At 48.4% G+C, this 13,085-nt stretch overlaps 1 protein-coding gene and 1 long non-coding RNA gene across 3 annotated transcripts in view; one reads left to right on the top strand and one right to left on the bottom strand.

Annotated features, from left to right (window-relative positions):
- Window positions 1-10,060: 10,060 nt before the first annotated feature.
- On the bottom strand, window positions 10,061-11,404 carry LOC103237857 (uncharacterized). Its single transcript, XR_498970.3, has 2 exons — window positions 11,277-11,404; window positions 10,061-10,473 (listed from the first exon to the last, which is right to left on the bottom strand). It is a non-coding gene; the product is annotated as an uncharacterized lncRNA (long non-coding RNA).
- A 138-nt stretch (window positions 11,405-11,542) lies between these two features.
- Window positions 11,543-13,085, top strand: part of TAF3 (TATA-box binding protein associated factor 3) — a 199,996-nt gene continuing 198,453 nt past the window's right edge. The window contains exon 1 of one of the 2 annotated variants that reach the window (XM_008002223.3): window positions 11,543-11,900. In XM_008002223.3, the coding sequence (XP_008000414.1) occupies window positions 11,735-11,900 (166 nt within the window). In that variant the 5' untranslated portion in view covers window positions 11,543-11,734. Of the gene's footprint in view, window positions 11,901-12,461; window positions 12,581-13,085 lie in introns of those variants that run through there. The other variant, XM_037983327.2, reaches the window with a different exon arrangement.

Here is a 13,085-nt window from a genome sequence, read left to right on the forward strand (position 1 = left end):
TAAAAACAAACAAACAAACAAATACAAAAATGGCACGCACCTGTAATCCCAGCTACTCAGGAGGCTGAGGCAGGAGAATTGCTTAAACCTGGGAGGCAGGGGTTGTAGTGAGCAGAGATTGTGCCACTGCACTCCAGCCTAGGCAACAGAGCAAGACTCTGTTCCAAAAAAAAAAAAAAAATGCCACTGGACGCATTTGCTTGGAATTCTGGATACAAAATTCCAAGCATATACTTACTCTAAATAAATTATTTAAAACATCTTTTCCAAACACTGAGAAAAGTACGATATTCACATTTAGATCACAATTAAGATTAGATGTCTGCGCTGATTCCACACTGGAAGTTTTGACCATGCCAAAATTTCAGGCTTTTCTCTATTTGTTTAAAATCAAAAACTTGGCCGGGCGCGGTGGCTCAAGCCTGTAATCCCAGCACTTTGGGAGGCCGAGACGGGCGGATCACGAGGTCAGGAGATCGAGACCATCCTGGCTAACACGGTGAAACCCCGTCTCTACTAAAAAATACAAAAAAAACTAGCCGGGCGTGGTGGCGGCGCCTGTAGTCCCAGCTACTCGGGAGGCTGAGGCAGGAGAATGGCGTAAACCCGGGAGGCGGAGCTTGCAGTGAGCTGAGATCCGGCCACTGCACTCCACCCTGGGCGACAGAGCCAGACTCCGTCTCAAAAAAAAAAAAAAAAAAAAATCAAAAACTTAAGTTTTTTTTTTAGTTACAAAAGTAATATATAAATTCCAAAATACATAAAATTATAAACAATATAAAACCCATTCTTAAGCTCTTCTTGACTTTTAAAAACAAATGAATGCAGGTATTTAGAATGGATTCTTTAAATATTTACAACTACCTTCATAGTAATGAATAGAAAGATTTAGTGAACTGACCAGAGCTTCAAGGTCATTTTCTAACTCCCCTCAAAGTTTTCAGGAGCCACTTCTGAAGGGGTTGGTGGCTGAGGCTAGGAGAAAGAAACAGCTCACAACTGAGGAATCAGATGGAGGTGTAGTGTGAACCAGTACCAGATACCTTTTGGGGAACGTTAGCAATGAACCACATGCCTCTGGGGGCTTGTGTGTGTGTGTGTACACACGCCATTTCGCCCAGGCTGGTCTTGAACTCCTGGGCTCAAGTGATCCTCCTTAGCCCCGCAAAGTGCTGGAATTACAGGTGTGAGCCACCGTGCCCAGCCTGTTGTGTATTTTGCTTCTAAGCTTGGCTTGGCCCATCTCCAGTTTCCAGGACAGCAGAACACATCTGTGAGGGTGAATTGAGTGTCGTAGACACCGTGGAAGGAGGAAAAGCAGGAATTTGAAATCAGTCAATATAAGTAAGAATAATCTGTGCCTGAACTGGAATACTACTAGGTCTGCCCTTACCAGCAGTGACCTTGGGCAAGTTACTTAATCTTTAAGTTTTATCATTTATAAGATGGCGATTAAAAGGTCGTTAGGATTAAATGAGCTAATATTTTAAAATACTGAGAATCTAACAGGGAATAAGTGCTATATTCTTGGTTAAATGTCTGCTCTATGTAAAAGTAATCGTCAGCTCCATGTAGCATTTAGTGATGCTCTTCTGTGTACTGGCACTCTGACTCTCTGAAGATACAGTGATAACAAAACACTTCCTTGCAGGAACTTACAGTCTGGAAGGAACACAAGCAAATGACAGAATGCGGTAAGTTACAACTGGTGAGCCACAGGAGAGCCACTGAAGGGGCATGAGAAGGCCATCCAGCCTGGAGGAAGGGAGGTCTAAACAGTCCTCAAGGACCAGTGACCAACAGTAGAAATTAAATTACTAGAGCTAACTGGTGGGGAGGGAAGGCATTTCAGGCCAAGGAAGCAGAAAAAGCAAAGTCCAAAATCTGTTCGAAAGCACATTCTGAAAACTGCTAATACGGAGAACGAGAAAGGCAAGATAAATCTGGAAATGCTGTGTGGTTTAGACATGTAGGAAGGAATCATAGAGTAAGCTTGAAATTTTCCCCCAACTTCTGTCCTCTCCTTTTGCTAAGTAGCATAACTGCAATTACAGTGATAAATGTCCACTGGTAAGGTTTATTACATAATTCAAACTGCTATCTTTTTTTTTTTTTCCTTTGTTTTTTGAGATGGGGTCTGGCTCTATCGCCTAGGCTGGAGTGCAATGGCAGGATCTTGGCTCACTGCAAGCTCCGCCTCCTGGGCTCAAGCCATCCTCCCACCTCAGCCTCCCAAGTAACTGGGACTACACCGTGCCTGGCTGATTTTTATATTTTTAGTAGAGACAGGGTTTTGCCATGTTGCCCAGGCTGGTCTCGAGCTCCTGGCCTCAAGTGATCTGCCTGCCTCGGCCTCCTGAAGTGCTGGGATTACAGGCGGGGGCCACTGCTCTGGCTATCCTATTTTCAGAAAACACGTACACAGTACGTAAAGGGCTAGGTCTGTTAATTTTAATATTCTAGGATTGAGTTTCCATCATTACAACTGTTGTCTATAATGTGCCCTTTAGGAAACTGTTTTTCTGTGTGCTTTAATATGGAATAGTTGAAACTTTCAGAAACTTTATTATCATTCAAAACTCTCTAAATGAAGCTTGACAACTGTGCAGTCACTGAACTCCTCCTGGCACCAACTGAAGAAAAAGTACTACCGTTGGCTGAAGTTGGGCTCACTGGTCCTCAACTGTAACCCTCGTCAGCCCTGACCGCTACACCCCAGTACTTGCCTTTCCCACATTGCTCTTGGTTCTTTTCCTCATCCCCCAAGACAGAATGATAAGGAGCAGGCCTTTTGGATGAGTCTGAGCTCTGATCTCAGGAAGAAATTTCATTCTACAGATCTCGTGTCCCACTAAGCTCTGTGCAGTCTCACTGCTAAGGAAGCAGCTGCTCTCCATGTCTGCCGCTTGCTGCTCTTGCACAGGTTCCTGATTCCTGGCCTCCACTGTTCACCTCTAATTACTCTCTTTAAATAGTGGCTTCATTGAGATATCATCCACGTGCTATGAAATTCACCCTTCTAAACTCTACCACTCAGTGGTTTTTCACATATTCACAGAGTTGTGCTCTAATCCACTCTATACATCATTGTGAGGTGAATTATTCAAAGGCATTATTGAAATATGACTAACTGCTAGGTACTATTTATTAGTGAATGAGATGAACACAGATCCTGCCCCCCTGCCCCCTCAAAGCATACAGCAAAGAATAGAATGATTTTAGTTTTGGACAGCCCTCAAACATTAATTACATTTGAGTTACATATCGGACGTCCAAGCAGACATTAGTCATTAGATGCAGTTAGCTATGGTAGTATGGCACTCAGGAACAATCTGAGATAAAGTGTTTTATTAAGGAGTCATCTTTACACAGCTAACGACGAAACCACTTAGGTGAATCCTATGAAAAGAGAACAAACACTGTGAAAGCAGACAAGGGCTGCCAGGCATGGTGGCTCAGGCCTGTAATCCCAGCACTTTGGGAGGCCGAGGCGGGCAAATCGCTTGAGCCCAGCAGTTTGAGACCAGCCTCGGCAACATAGCAAAACCTGTCTCTATAAAAAAGACAAAAATGAGCCAGGCATGGTGACGTGTGCCTGTAGTCCCAACTACTCAGGAGCCTGAGGTAGGAGGATTGCTTGAACATGGGAGGTCGAGGCTGCAGTGAGCTATGACCGGGCATGATGGCGGCGCCTGTTTGTAGTCCCAGCTACTTGGGAGGCTGAGGCAGGAGTATCGCTTGAACCTGGGAGGCAGAGGTTGCAGTGAGCTGAGATCATACCACTTCGTTCCAGCTTGGGTGACAGAGAAAGACTCCATCTCAAATAAATAAATAAATAAATAAATAAATAAATAAATAAATAATAAAAGGAGGCAAAGACATTGCAGGATAAGTCAACTCTTTGATATTGAAGCCAGGTTTCTCACTTTGGGAGAAACAGGATATGCAAATAAGACATGGGAGGAGGAAGGGATATGTAATTTTAGACTTGAATCAGAGGTATCTGCGTGTACTTTGCACTTCAAAAGTACACATATTGCTGGGTGCAGTGGCTCACACCTGTAGTCTCAGCACTTTGGGAGGCCGAGGTGGGTGGATCACCTGACGGTGGGAGTTAGAGACCAGCCTAGCCAACATGGTATAATCCCATCTCTATTAGAAACACAAAAGATTATCCAGGTGAGGTGGTGCACATCTGTAATCCCAGCTACTCTGCAGGCTGAGGCGGGAGAATTGTTTGAACCTGGGAGGCAGAGGTGGCAGTGAGCCAAGACCGGCCATCGCACTCCAGCCTGGGTGACAGAGGGAGACTCCGTCTCAAAAAAAAAGACACATATTTTTTAGTTCTTTCCACTACAAAGGCCCTGAAGCAATGATTTCCCTGTAGTAATGAAGATCAGCTAGCACATATCTTGGTTCTAAATAATATTCCTTTCTAAGAAGAACCAGGGCCGGCGCGGTGGCTCACACCTGTAATCCCAACACTTTGGGAGGCCGAGGCAGGTGGATCACCTGAGGTCAGGAGTTCAAGACCAGCCTGACCAACATGGAGAAACCCCGTCTCTACTAAAAATACAAAATTAGCCGGGGTGGTGGCTTGTGCCTGTAATCCCAGCTACTCAGGAGGCTGAGGCAGGAGAATGGCTTGAATCCGGGAGGCGGAGGTTGCGGTGAGCCGAGATTGCGCCATTTTACTCCAGCCTGGGCAAAAAAAGAGCGAAACTCTGTCTCAAAAAAAAAAAGAACCAGGGCCCCTCAGAGAGATGGCTACTTCCAAGCTTAGAGCAAGGGAAGTACAAGGTGAGCCTGGAAAATCTACTGGCACCAAGTAACAAGTCCTCCAAGAATGATGGTGACACGGTACAAGGATACAGTGGCCGGCTGGAAAGGGCTCCCACTGGCCAAATATGGGACAATTTAAGCAGGAAGAGAATCACGAAGGTAATGGATCATGACACACCAGCTAAAGAAAAGAATCCGTGCTGGACTCAGTGGCTCACGTCTTTTAATCCCAGCACTTTGGGAGGCCAAGACAGGTGGATCATCTGAGATTGGGAGTTCGAGACCAGCCTGGCCAACATGGTGAAACCCCACCTCTACTAAAAAGATAAAAATTAGCCAGGCGTGGTGGTGCACACCTATAATCCCAGCTACTTGGGAGGCTGAGGCAGGAGAACTGCTTGAACTCGAGAGGCGGAGGTTGTGGTGAGCCAAGATCTCGCCATTGTACTCCAGCCTGGGCAACAAGAGCAAAACTCTGTCTCAAAAAAAATAAATAAAATTTAAAGCCATGAAAGGTATTTGGGGATGATGGGAAAATCTGAACATGCACTTTATCTTGTGGAATATTATTGTGTCAATCTTAATTTGCTGAGTGTGATCATGGTGTTATGGGGAGGTGGGAGCTGTGATGCACCATCCAGGTCCCCCTTCAGAAGGACCTTCCACTGGGAATGGCGGAAGCACACAGCCCCCAGCTGCCGACCCTCGTTGAATGGCCTCAGCTGGAGATCACCTTGCCCTAGGTCACAGCCCTCAACAGAAGCACCCACATCCAGTGCCTGATCAGCATGAGAGTAGAAAGACCCCCGCCTGGCTCAGGACCCTGCAAAGGGCCATTCCAGCCTCACAGCTCTCGCTGGGCTTGACTGAGGCCTTGGTGAGCTGCAGCCCAAAGTCTCCCTGTCCCATCCCCGCTCTCTCCCTTTTCCCATCCCCGCTCTCTCCCCTTTCCCATCCCCCTTCCCCTCCCTTCCACCTTTCCTCCTCAACCTCTCCCCTATCCCTTCCCCTCCCCAAGCCCCTCCTTCTCAACACTACCCTTCCCTAGTCCTGCTTCCTGCCTGTCCTCCTCTCCTCTCTGCCAGGTGATGACCCCAACAGCCCTCTTCTGAGGTTAATCTTCATCTCAGAGACAACCTCCTGCGGAGTCCAGCTTGGGACATTTGGTGCCGGAGGGGTCTCAGAGAGCAGATGCAAAGATGGGATTTTGGAGCTGGATTCCCTCACTGGCTGGCGGTGAGGACTTCGGCATGGGTGGTGGATGAAGCACAGAGGTGCCACCTGACACAAGGTAGCAGCTCCTGAATGTGCAAGTCTTAAAACTTCCACCAGGGGTGAACAGGGTGGTACAACAGTGGAAGCAAGCTGGGACAACATATGAATATACCAGATATTTGAGAAATACGGAGCTCATGGGACCCCAAAAATCGTACAAACCAGGTGGCGATACTTACCTGTTTAGCAGTCAGAAGCCAAGTGAATGCAGTTATGCGTGAGAGCAATCAGAGGGGTGTGGGCTCACCTGGCGAGTTACGAGGATGGTTCACAGAGTAAGGGGCACCTGGGCGAAATGGATTGATGCCGACATGTGGGCTACTCAATCTGGACCATTAGAATAATTCAAGGATGGGTAGTCAGGGGGCTGAGGGCAGATACCCCCATAACCAGTCATGATTCCATGCCCAGTTCCTGGATCCAAACCAGCTTTCAGACTGAAACCCTATTGACTGAAGAAGAGGCTGAGTCTTCAGGAAGAATGCTGCAGCACCAAATGGTGAAGGTAATGATCCCCCAACTCCTTTTGCAGAAGAACCTACAGCCATTACTCAGGTGACTGTCCACTGGGGAAAGGGAAAACCGACACATTTTGAGGAAGCTGGGAATGAAACCAGGAGACGCGGAGTCATCGCGAGTCCCTTGTCAGAGTGGGAGCATCTGAGGCCAAGTGGCACCTGGAGTCTTGACCTAGGCTCAGCTCACACTTATACCCACTCAGTGGCCAATTCCCTGAATCCTGAATGTGTCACTGGAACAGACATACTGGGATGTTGGCACAACCCCTCCGCTGGTTCTTTGGCCCGTAGGTAAGAACTCTGGGCGTGGGAGGGCTGAGGAGATGACTCTGAAACTGCCCCTGCAGCTGGGGCGGGGTGGGCAGAAATCATGACCTAAAGGATGCTGAGGCAGTGGGTCACTACATTTTCATTTCATCTGACAGTCTGGCTCCTACAAATATGAGATGCATCTTGAAGGGTGAGCGTGAACGGTTGTAAACTTAGCTGAGTAGTAACCCTGGTTGCAGTTGCTCTGCCAGATGTGGTGTCTTTGCTAGAACAGATAAACATTGTCTCAAGCATATGGCATGTGGTCATTGGCTGGTGAAAGTTGTCTTTTCCATCCCAAACAGAAAGGATCAGAAATAGTTTCTGTGCACTTGGAACAGACAACAGTATACATTTTGGTCTTGCCCTAGAGCTATGTTAATTCTCTCACCCTGTGTCATCATACGCAGACGGTCCCCAACTTAACGATGGTTTAATTTATGATTTTCAACTTTGCGATGGTGCAAATGCAATATGCATTCAGTAGAAACCACACTTTGAATTTTGATCTTTTCTCAGGCTAGCAATCTGTGGTACCATGCTCTCTCATGATGCTGGACAGAGGCTGTGAGCCACAACTCCTAGTCAGCCATGTGATAACGAGGGTAAACATTCATTGTGATAACAAATATATATATATATATATTCTGGGTATGGATTTGCCTTTCCTGCTTATCTTGTAGAGCCACTGGGTTCCCATATCACGCTATGTCAGCCTAAGGGGCGCATTTTACAATAAAGGAGATGTGGGAGTGGGCACAAGGCTATGAAACCCACGGGTCATATCACACCCCACACCACTCAGAGGCTGTCAGCCTGGCAGAGCAATGGAACAGCCTTCTTTAGGCACAATGAAAGCACCAGCACACAGGCAATCCCTTCTGAGGACGGGCCTGATCCCCTAGGCTGCTGTGCACTGTTTAAGCCAATGACCTTTTTTCTTTCTGTAGACAGGGTCTCACTGTTGCCCAGGCTGGAGTGCAGTGGCTCGATCATAGCTCACCACAGCCTCAAACTCCTGGGCTCAAGTTATCTTCTCGCCTCTGCCTCCTGAGTAACTGGGGCTAATGTCTTTAAAAAAAAAAATATATATATATATATATATACACACACACACATATATATACACATAATAATAATAATAATTTTTTGTAGAGATGGGGGTTTCACTATGCTGCTAAGGCTTGTCTTGAACTCCTGTCCTCAAGCCATCTACTTGCCTTGGCCTCCCAAAGTATTGAGATTACAGGCATGAGCCACTGTGCCCCACCAAGTCAATGACTCTTCTGTGATGCTGGGTTCCCAATAAGTAGATGACACAGGCTGAAGACTGGGGTTTCTCCACTTACATCACTCCCAGGGACCCACCTGGGAAATTGTTCTTCCTGTCCTGCCACTCTGGGTTCTCCAGGTTTACAGATCCCATTTCCAAAAGGGGGAATGCTTTCACCAGAGGCCCTAGCAGGAGTCCCACTGAAACATTAGCTAGAGTTGCTGCCTGGGCTCTTCCACTGAGACTGCAGCGAAGAGATGAGTCATCTTTAGGAGGGGGATGGGCTCCTATTACAGAGTGGGAGGCAAGGTGGAGTGTTTGGTTTCCAGATGGTCCGTTTGGGTGCCTCTTGCTCAATTGTGGGTATTCTCTTCCCCAATTTTCACGGTACAAGGACGAGTTCAGCAGCCACAGTATGAAAAGGGCCTGGAAACCAGGGGCTCAGACCTGCACACGAGGGTCTGCATCATGCCACCAAGTAAGCTACTGAGACCAGAAGTGAGAGAAATGTAGGCCTGAGGAGGAGAATACTGAGTATCAGCTGAGGCCTGGCTGCAGCAGTCGGGGCTCTAATTTGTCTCCTGACCTTCCTCTTTAATGTTTTCCCCAGGGAAAGGGCCCCCTCTAGAATCCTGGAGGAGACGTTCCTCAAACCAAGACGTGTCTCTGAGGGTAAAAGAGATGAACTGTGGGCCGGGCGCGGTGGCTCACGCCTGTAATCCTAGCACTTTGGGAGGCCGAGGCGAGCGGATCACGAGGTCAGAAGATCGAGACCACCCTGGCTAACATGGTGAAACCCCGTCTCTACTAAAAAAAAAAATACAAAAAATTAGCCGGCCATGGTGGCAGGCGCCTGTAGTCCCAGTTACTCCGGAGGCTGAGAGAGGAGAATGGTGTGAACCCGGGAGGTGGAGCTTGCAGTGAGCTGGGATCGCACGACTGCACCTTTAGCCTGGGCGGCAGAGTGAGACTCCGTCTCAAAAAAAAAAAAAAAAGAGATGAAGTGTGATGAATGCTCTAATGCACTGCTCAGAGCCCCTCAGGGCTGAAGGACTTCAGCTGTCCTTGGAATTGAATGGACTCAGCTGCAGAGTTCCTTTGCCTGAGAGCACACACCCTTTCCCAGGTAGCCCTCATGCAATGACCTGTTCGTATGGGAATATAAAGGTCCAGCCTTCTTTTTTTTTTTGAGACGGAGTTTTGCTCTGTTGCCCAGGCTGAAGTGCAGTGGCGGGATCTCGGCTCACTGCAAGCTCCGCCTCCCACGTTCACAACATTCTCCTGCCTCAGCCTCCCAAGTAGCTGGGACGACGGGCGCCCGCCACCGCGCCCAACTAATTTTTTGTATTTTTAGTAGGGATGGGGGTTTCACCGTGTTAGCCAGGATGGTCTCGATCTCCTGACCTTGTGATCCGCCTGCCTCCGTCTCCCAAACTGCTGGGGTTACAGGCGTGAGCCACCGTGCCCGGCCAAAGTCCAGCCTTCTTGTTTGGATTCAGGGAAGCTCTGAAGGGCCACTCCAGCTTCTGCACACTATGGCATTGGCTTGGCTGAGGCTTTCCTTGTCAAGGCATTCACTGCACCCCGGCTTTCATTCCTTCCCCCAAGTCCCAGGAGGATTCCTCAATGAACTTTCTGCAGGCTCATCTCTATTTCAGAGTTGACTTTCTGGGGAACAAAGCCTATGACATGTGATCTTGTATATAGTTATGTGGGGGAATGTTCTTGTTTTGGGCTGATACATGTTGAGGTGTGGTGGGGTTAAGTGTCATGAAGTTTGCAGCTTATTTTCAAACTGCTGGAAAAAAATACCTGTGTGCATATACAGATACAAAAGATATAGTAAATTGGCAAAATGTTAACAATTGGTGAATCTAGGTGAAGCGCATACTTGAGTCTATGATTTTGTTTCAAATTTTTCTGTAGGTTTGAAATTTTCCGAAATAAAATCCCCTCCCCTATACACAGAAAGGCAAATGAAGAGGAACAAACACCCAGGGTGGTGGTAGCCGGGCAGACTTGTGAAATCCAAGGCCAAGAGAGTTTCAATGTTACAGAAGCATTCAACATTATCAAATAGCTACAAAATAATCAAGTAAGGCTAGGACTGAAAAATGTCTCATAAATTTAGCAACACAATGTTCCTGATAACTTGGGGACAGAGTGTCCATGGAGTAAATACAGGCACCTTGCCCTCTAGTACCTTGCTTCTCTGCAGATCGTCATTTAGCTGAAGAACCATAATTTCAGTTCTATTATTGAGTTTTCCAGACTTTCAAAAATGTGAATATCATGTTCAAAGTTCTGGAATAGTCCCTGTAGGAGAAATATAGAGCCACTCATAAACTCGGAATTTATTGAAGGAGCACATAAACTCTTATACTAAATAACTGTGATAGGTACTGAAGGGCATATTTAAGAACCGCATAGTTCAGCCACTGCAATTGGGCGACCTGCAGGCTGAATCTAGACTAACCGTGGGATGAGTTTGGCTTTTGAGATGTGTTCCCAATTTTGTATTTAAAAATCAAGATATTTATCCCTAAATCCCGATTTCTGGCAATACTTGGCTGGAGCTGGGAGAAGGCTCTGGGGTAGGCAACCGTTCCCAGGGCACTCGGCCTGCGACACCGGCTTAAGGCTCCGGTTTGGCCTCTGTAGGCAGCTGAGGTCCCCAACCCCCCACAGGTCACAGCCGCGATGCGCAAATCGCACACTACAGCCCACAGGCAGCTCACCTGATTTGTAAAAAAAAAAGAAAAAAAAAAAAGTTTTATTGGAACCAGGGCTGGGATTAGAATGACATGAGTGAGTCAGGAGTTTATGGCATAGATTTGGATTTTTTCTCTTGATGACTGTTTTTTGGGGCCCCCATTAATTTGGCACAGAAGCCTCCTCCTAGTCCCCGCCCTATTGCGAAGGGCTTTGAAGGGCATGCGGAACAGCTTGGTCTTTATTTAATCTTTACAGTGGCAAGCAGCTTAATACACAGATTTTTAGCATAGGCAAGACCAGCGCAGGTCTGCGTTCGGCGAGCACCGTAAGTTCCCACGCCCGGAACTTCTCTCTAGCACATAACCCTCTCATATGACTAACGTTATTAATGCTAACTCTCTAACCTGTCAATGTCGTATCCCAGATCCCTCGTTTGCCTCTAAAACACTGACGTTTTCGTCCCCGCTCTCCCCGAGGTGAGCGCCCCAGCACCTGCCTCCCCGGGCGCCTCCTCCACCTGCGCGCCGCACGCCCGCTTCCGGCCGGTTTCCAGGCCTCAGAGGCGATCCCGAGGCTTCGCTCCGCTCCGAAGGGGCGGGGCTTTCTCATCGGCGCGCTCAGCATTCGGCTCGTGCTGCCTCGCTCCGGCGGCCGTCCAGCGGGAGGCGGAGCGAGTCCAAAATGGCGGCTCTCAGGCTGGCGCGTTCCGTGCTGCTGGGGCTTTGAGGTGGTCGCCGGGGGTCCGGGGGACCATTTCCCCGCCGCGGAAGCCCTAGAGGATGAATCGGGGGCCCTGCTAAGGTCTGGCGGCGGGGCTGGAGAGCAGTGGCAGCAAGGGCTGCGGTGGCGTCCACGCAGCGGGATGTGCGAGAGTTACTCCAGGTCGTTGTTGAGGGTCTCGGTGGCGCAGATCTGCCAGGCGCTGGGCTGGGACTCGGTGCAGCTCAGCGCCTGCCACCTCCTCACGGACGTGCTGCAGCGCTATCTGCAGCAACTGGGCCGGGGCTGCCATCGGTACTCTGAGCTCTGTGAGTACCGGGCTGGGTGCGGGAGGGCTGCCCCGGCAAGTCAAGGGTGACACCTCCGCTCTCCCTGTCCCTCCGCGTCCCCGGGGTGTGCATCCCGCACCCTGCCTCGAGATCTGCTGTCTCCTCGGCCTCCCACGTCCCTGGGCTTCCACTGCCCCTGCAAACTCTAGTCATCCTTCGGGTGCCTCTTCCTCATCCGCTAACTTCCCGCCACCAGCCCGGGAGCCGGGTCTTCGCTCCCAGCTCCACACCCTCCTACCGCTCCTCCGCCCTGAAATGCGCCTGGATCTCTCTCATTGTCTCCTGTTTGCTGCGGGTAGATCCACCCCCAGCGTGCCCTACACCCTCTTTTACCTCGGTCCTTTTTCTCCCTTGCCCGCAAACTACTACAACTAGTTGTCACAGGCGCTCCGTCTACCGGCCGTTTCTTACAAGACTGGCCATTCCTGAGCTCCTAACTACATAGGCTCGTTGACAGCTCTGCTCCGTTAGGGACATTGCCTCGTCTTTCTGTATCTGTTCGTTTCGTGAACGACATCTCCATTTACTGTTTTCCCAAGGCTGACTTTGTCAGTTTCGCTGATGAGATGTACTTTCACTTACGTCTCGGTTACCAGTGAGATGCCAGTTGTTATCGAAGTAGGATAGAGGGACCGTGGGCAGTTGACAAGATTCTCCAGGTAATCTGGGCTACAGTACTTATGGGTTTTAAGTGAATGTCTGGTAATATCTATAGCTAGTGGTATTTAATAATTTAATGGAAGGAATGGAATATTTTAATAGAAGCTCCACATTATCTTGTTGATGTGAAGCATTGCATGTGTGTTTGTTGAGAAGAGGAAACTACCACTCGTCTTAGGTTCAAGTCATGATATTTAAGGTGATAAGCTGTAGAACTGAATGAAGTATCTCCTAGGATACTTTGTTTTGTTAAAGTGGTTCCTATACTGAAAAATTGAGACTCACAGACACGCTGTATTTCTCAGGCCCCGAGTTTCTTTCCCTCTTCCACAGGGTGCCAAACTAATCTGTCCGTAACACAAATCTGATCCTGTCATTATTCTTAAAAATATTTTAACTGTACTTCGCTGGTTACAGGCTAAAAATCTAAACTCTTAGCAGTACACAGTTCCCTTTGTGAGCTAGCATTTTGCTTATCTTTTGCCAGCCTGCCTAATCTGCCAC

Source organism: Chlorocebus sabaeus, chromosome 9, assembly GCF_047675955.1.
Source record: "Chlorocebus sabaeus isolate Y175 chromosome 9, mChlSab1.0.hap1, whole genome shotgun sequence".
Classification (NCBI taxonomy): Eukaryota; Metazoa; Chordata; class Mammalia; order Primates; family Cercopithecidae; genus Chlorocebus; species Chlorocebus sabaeus.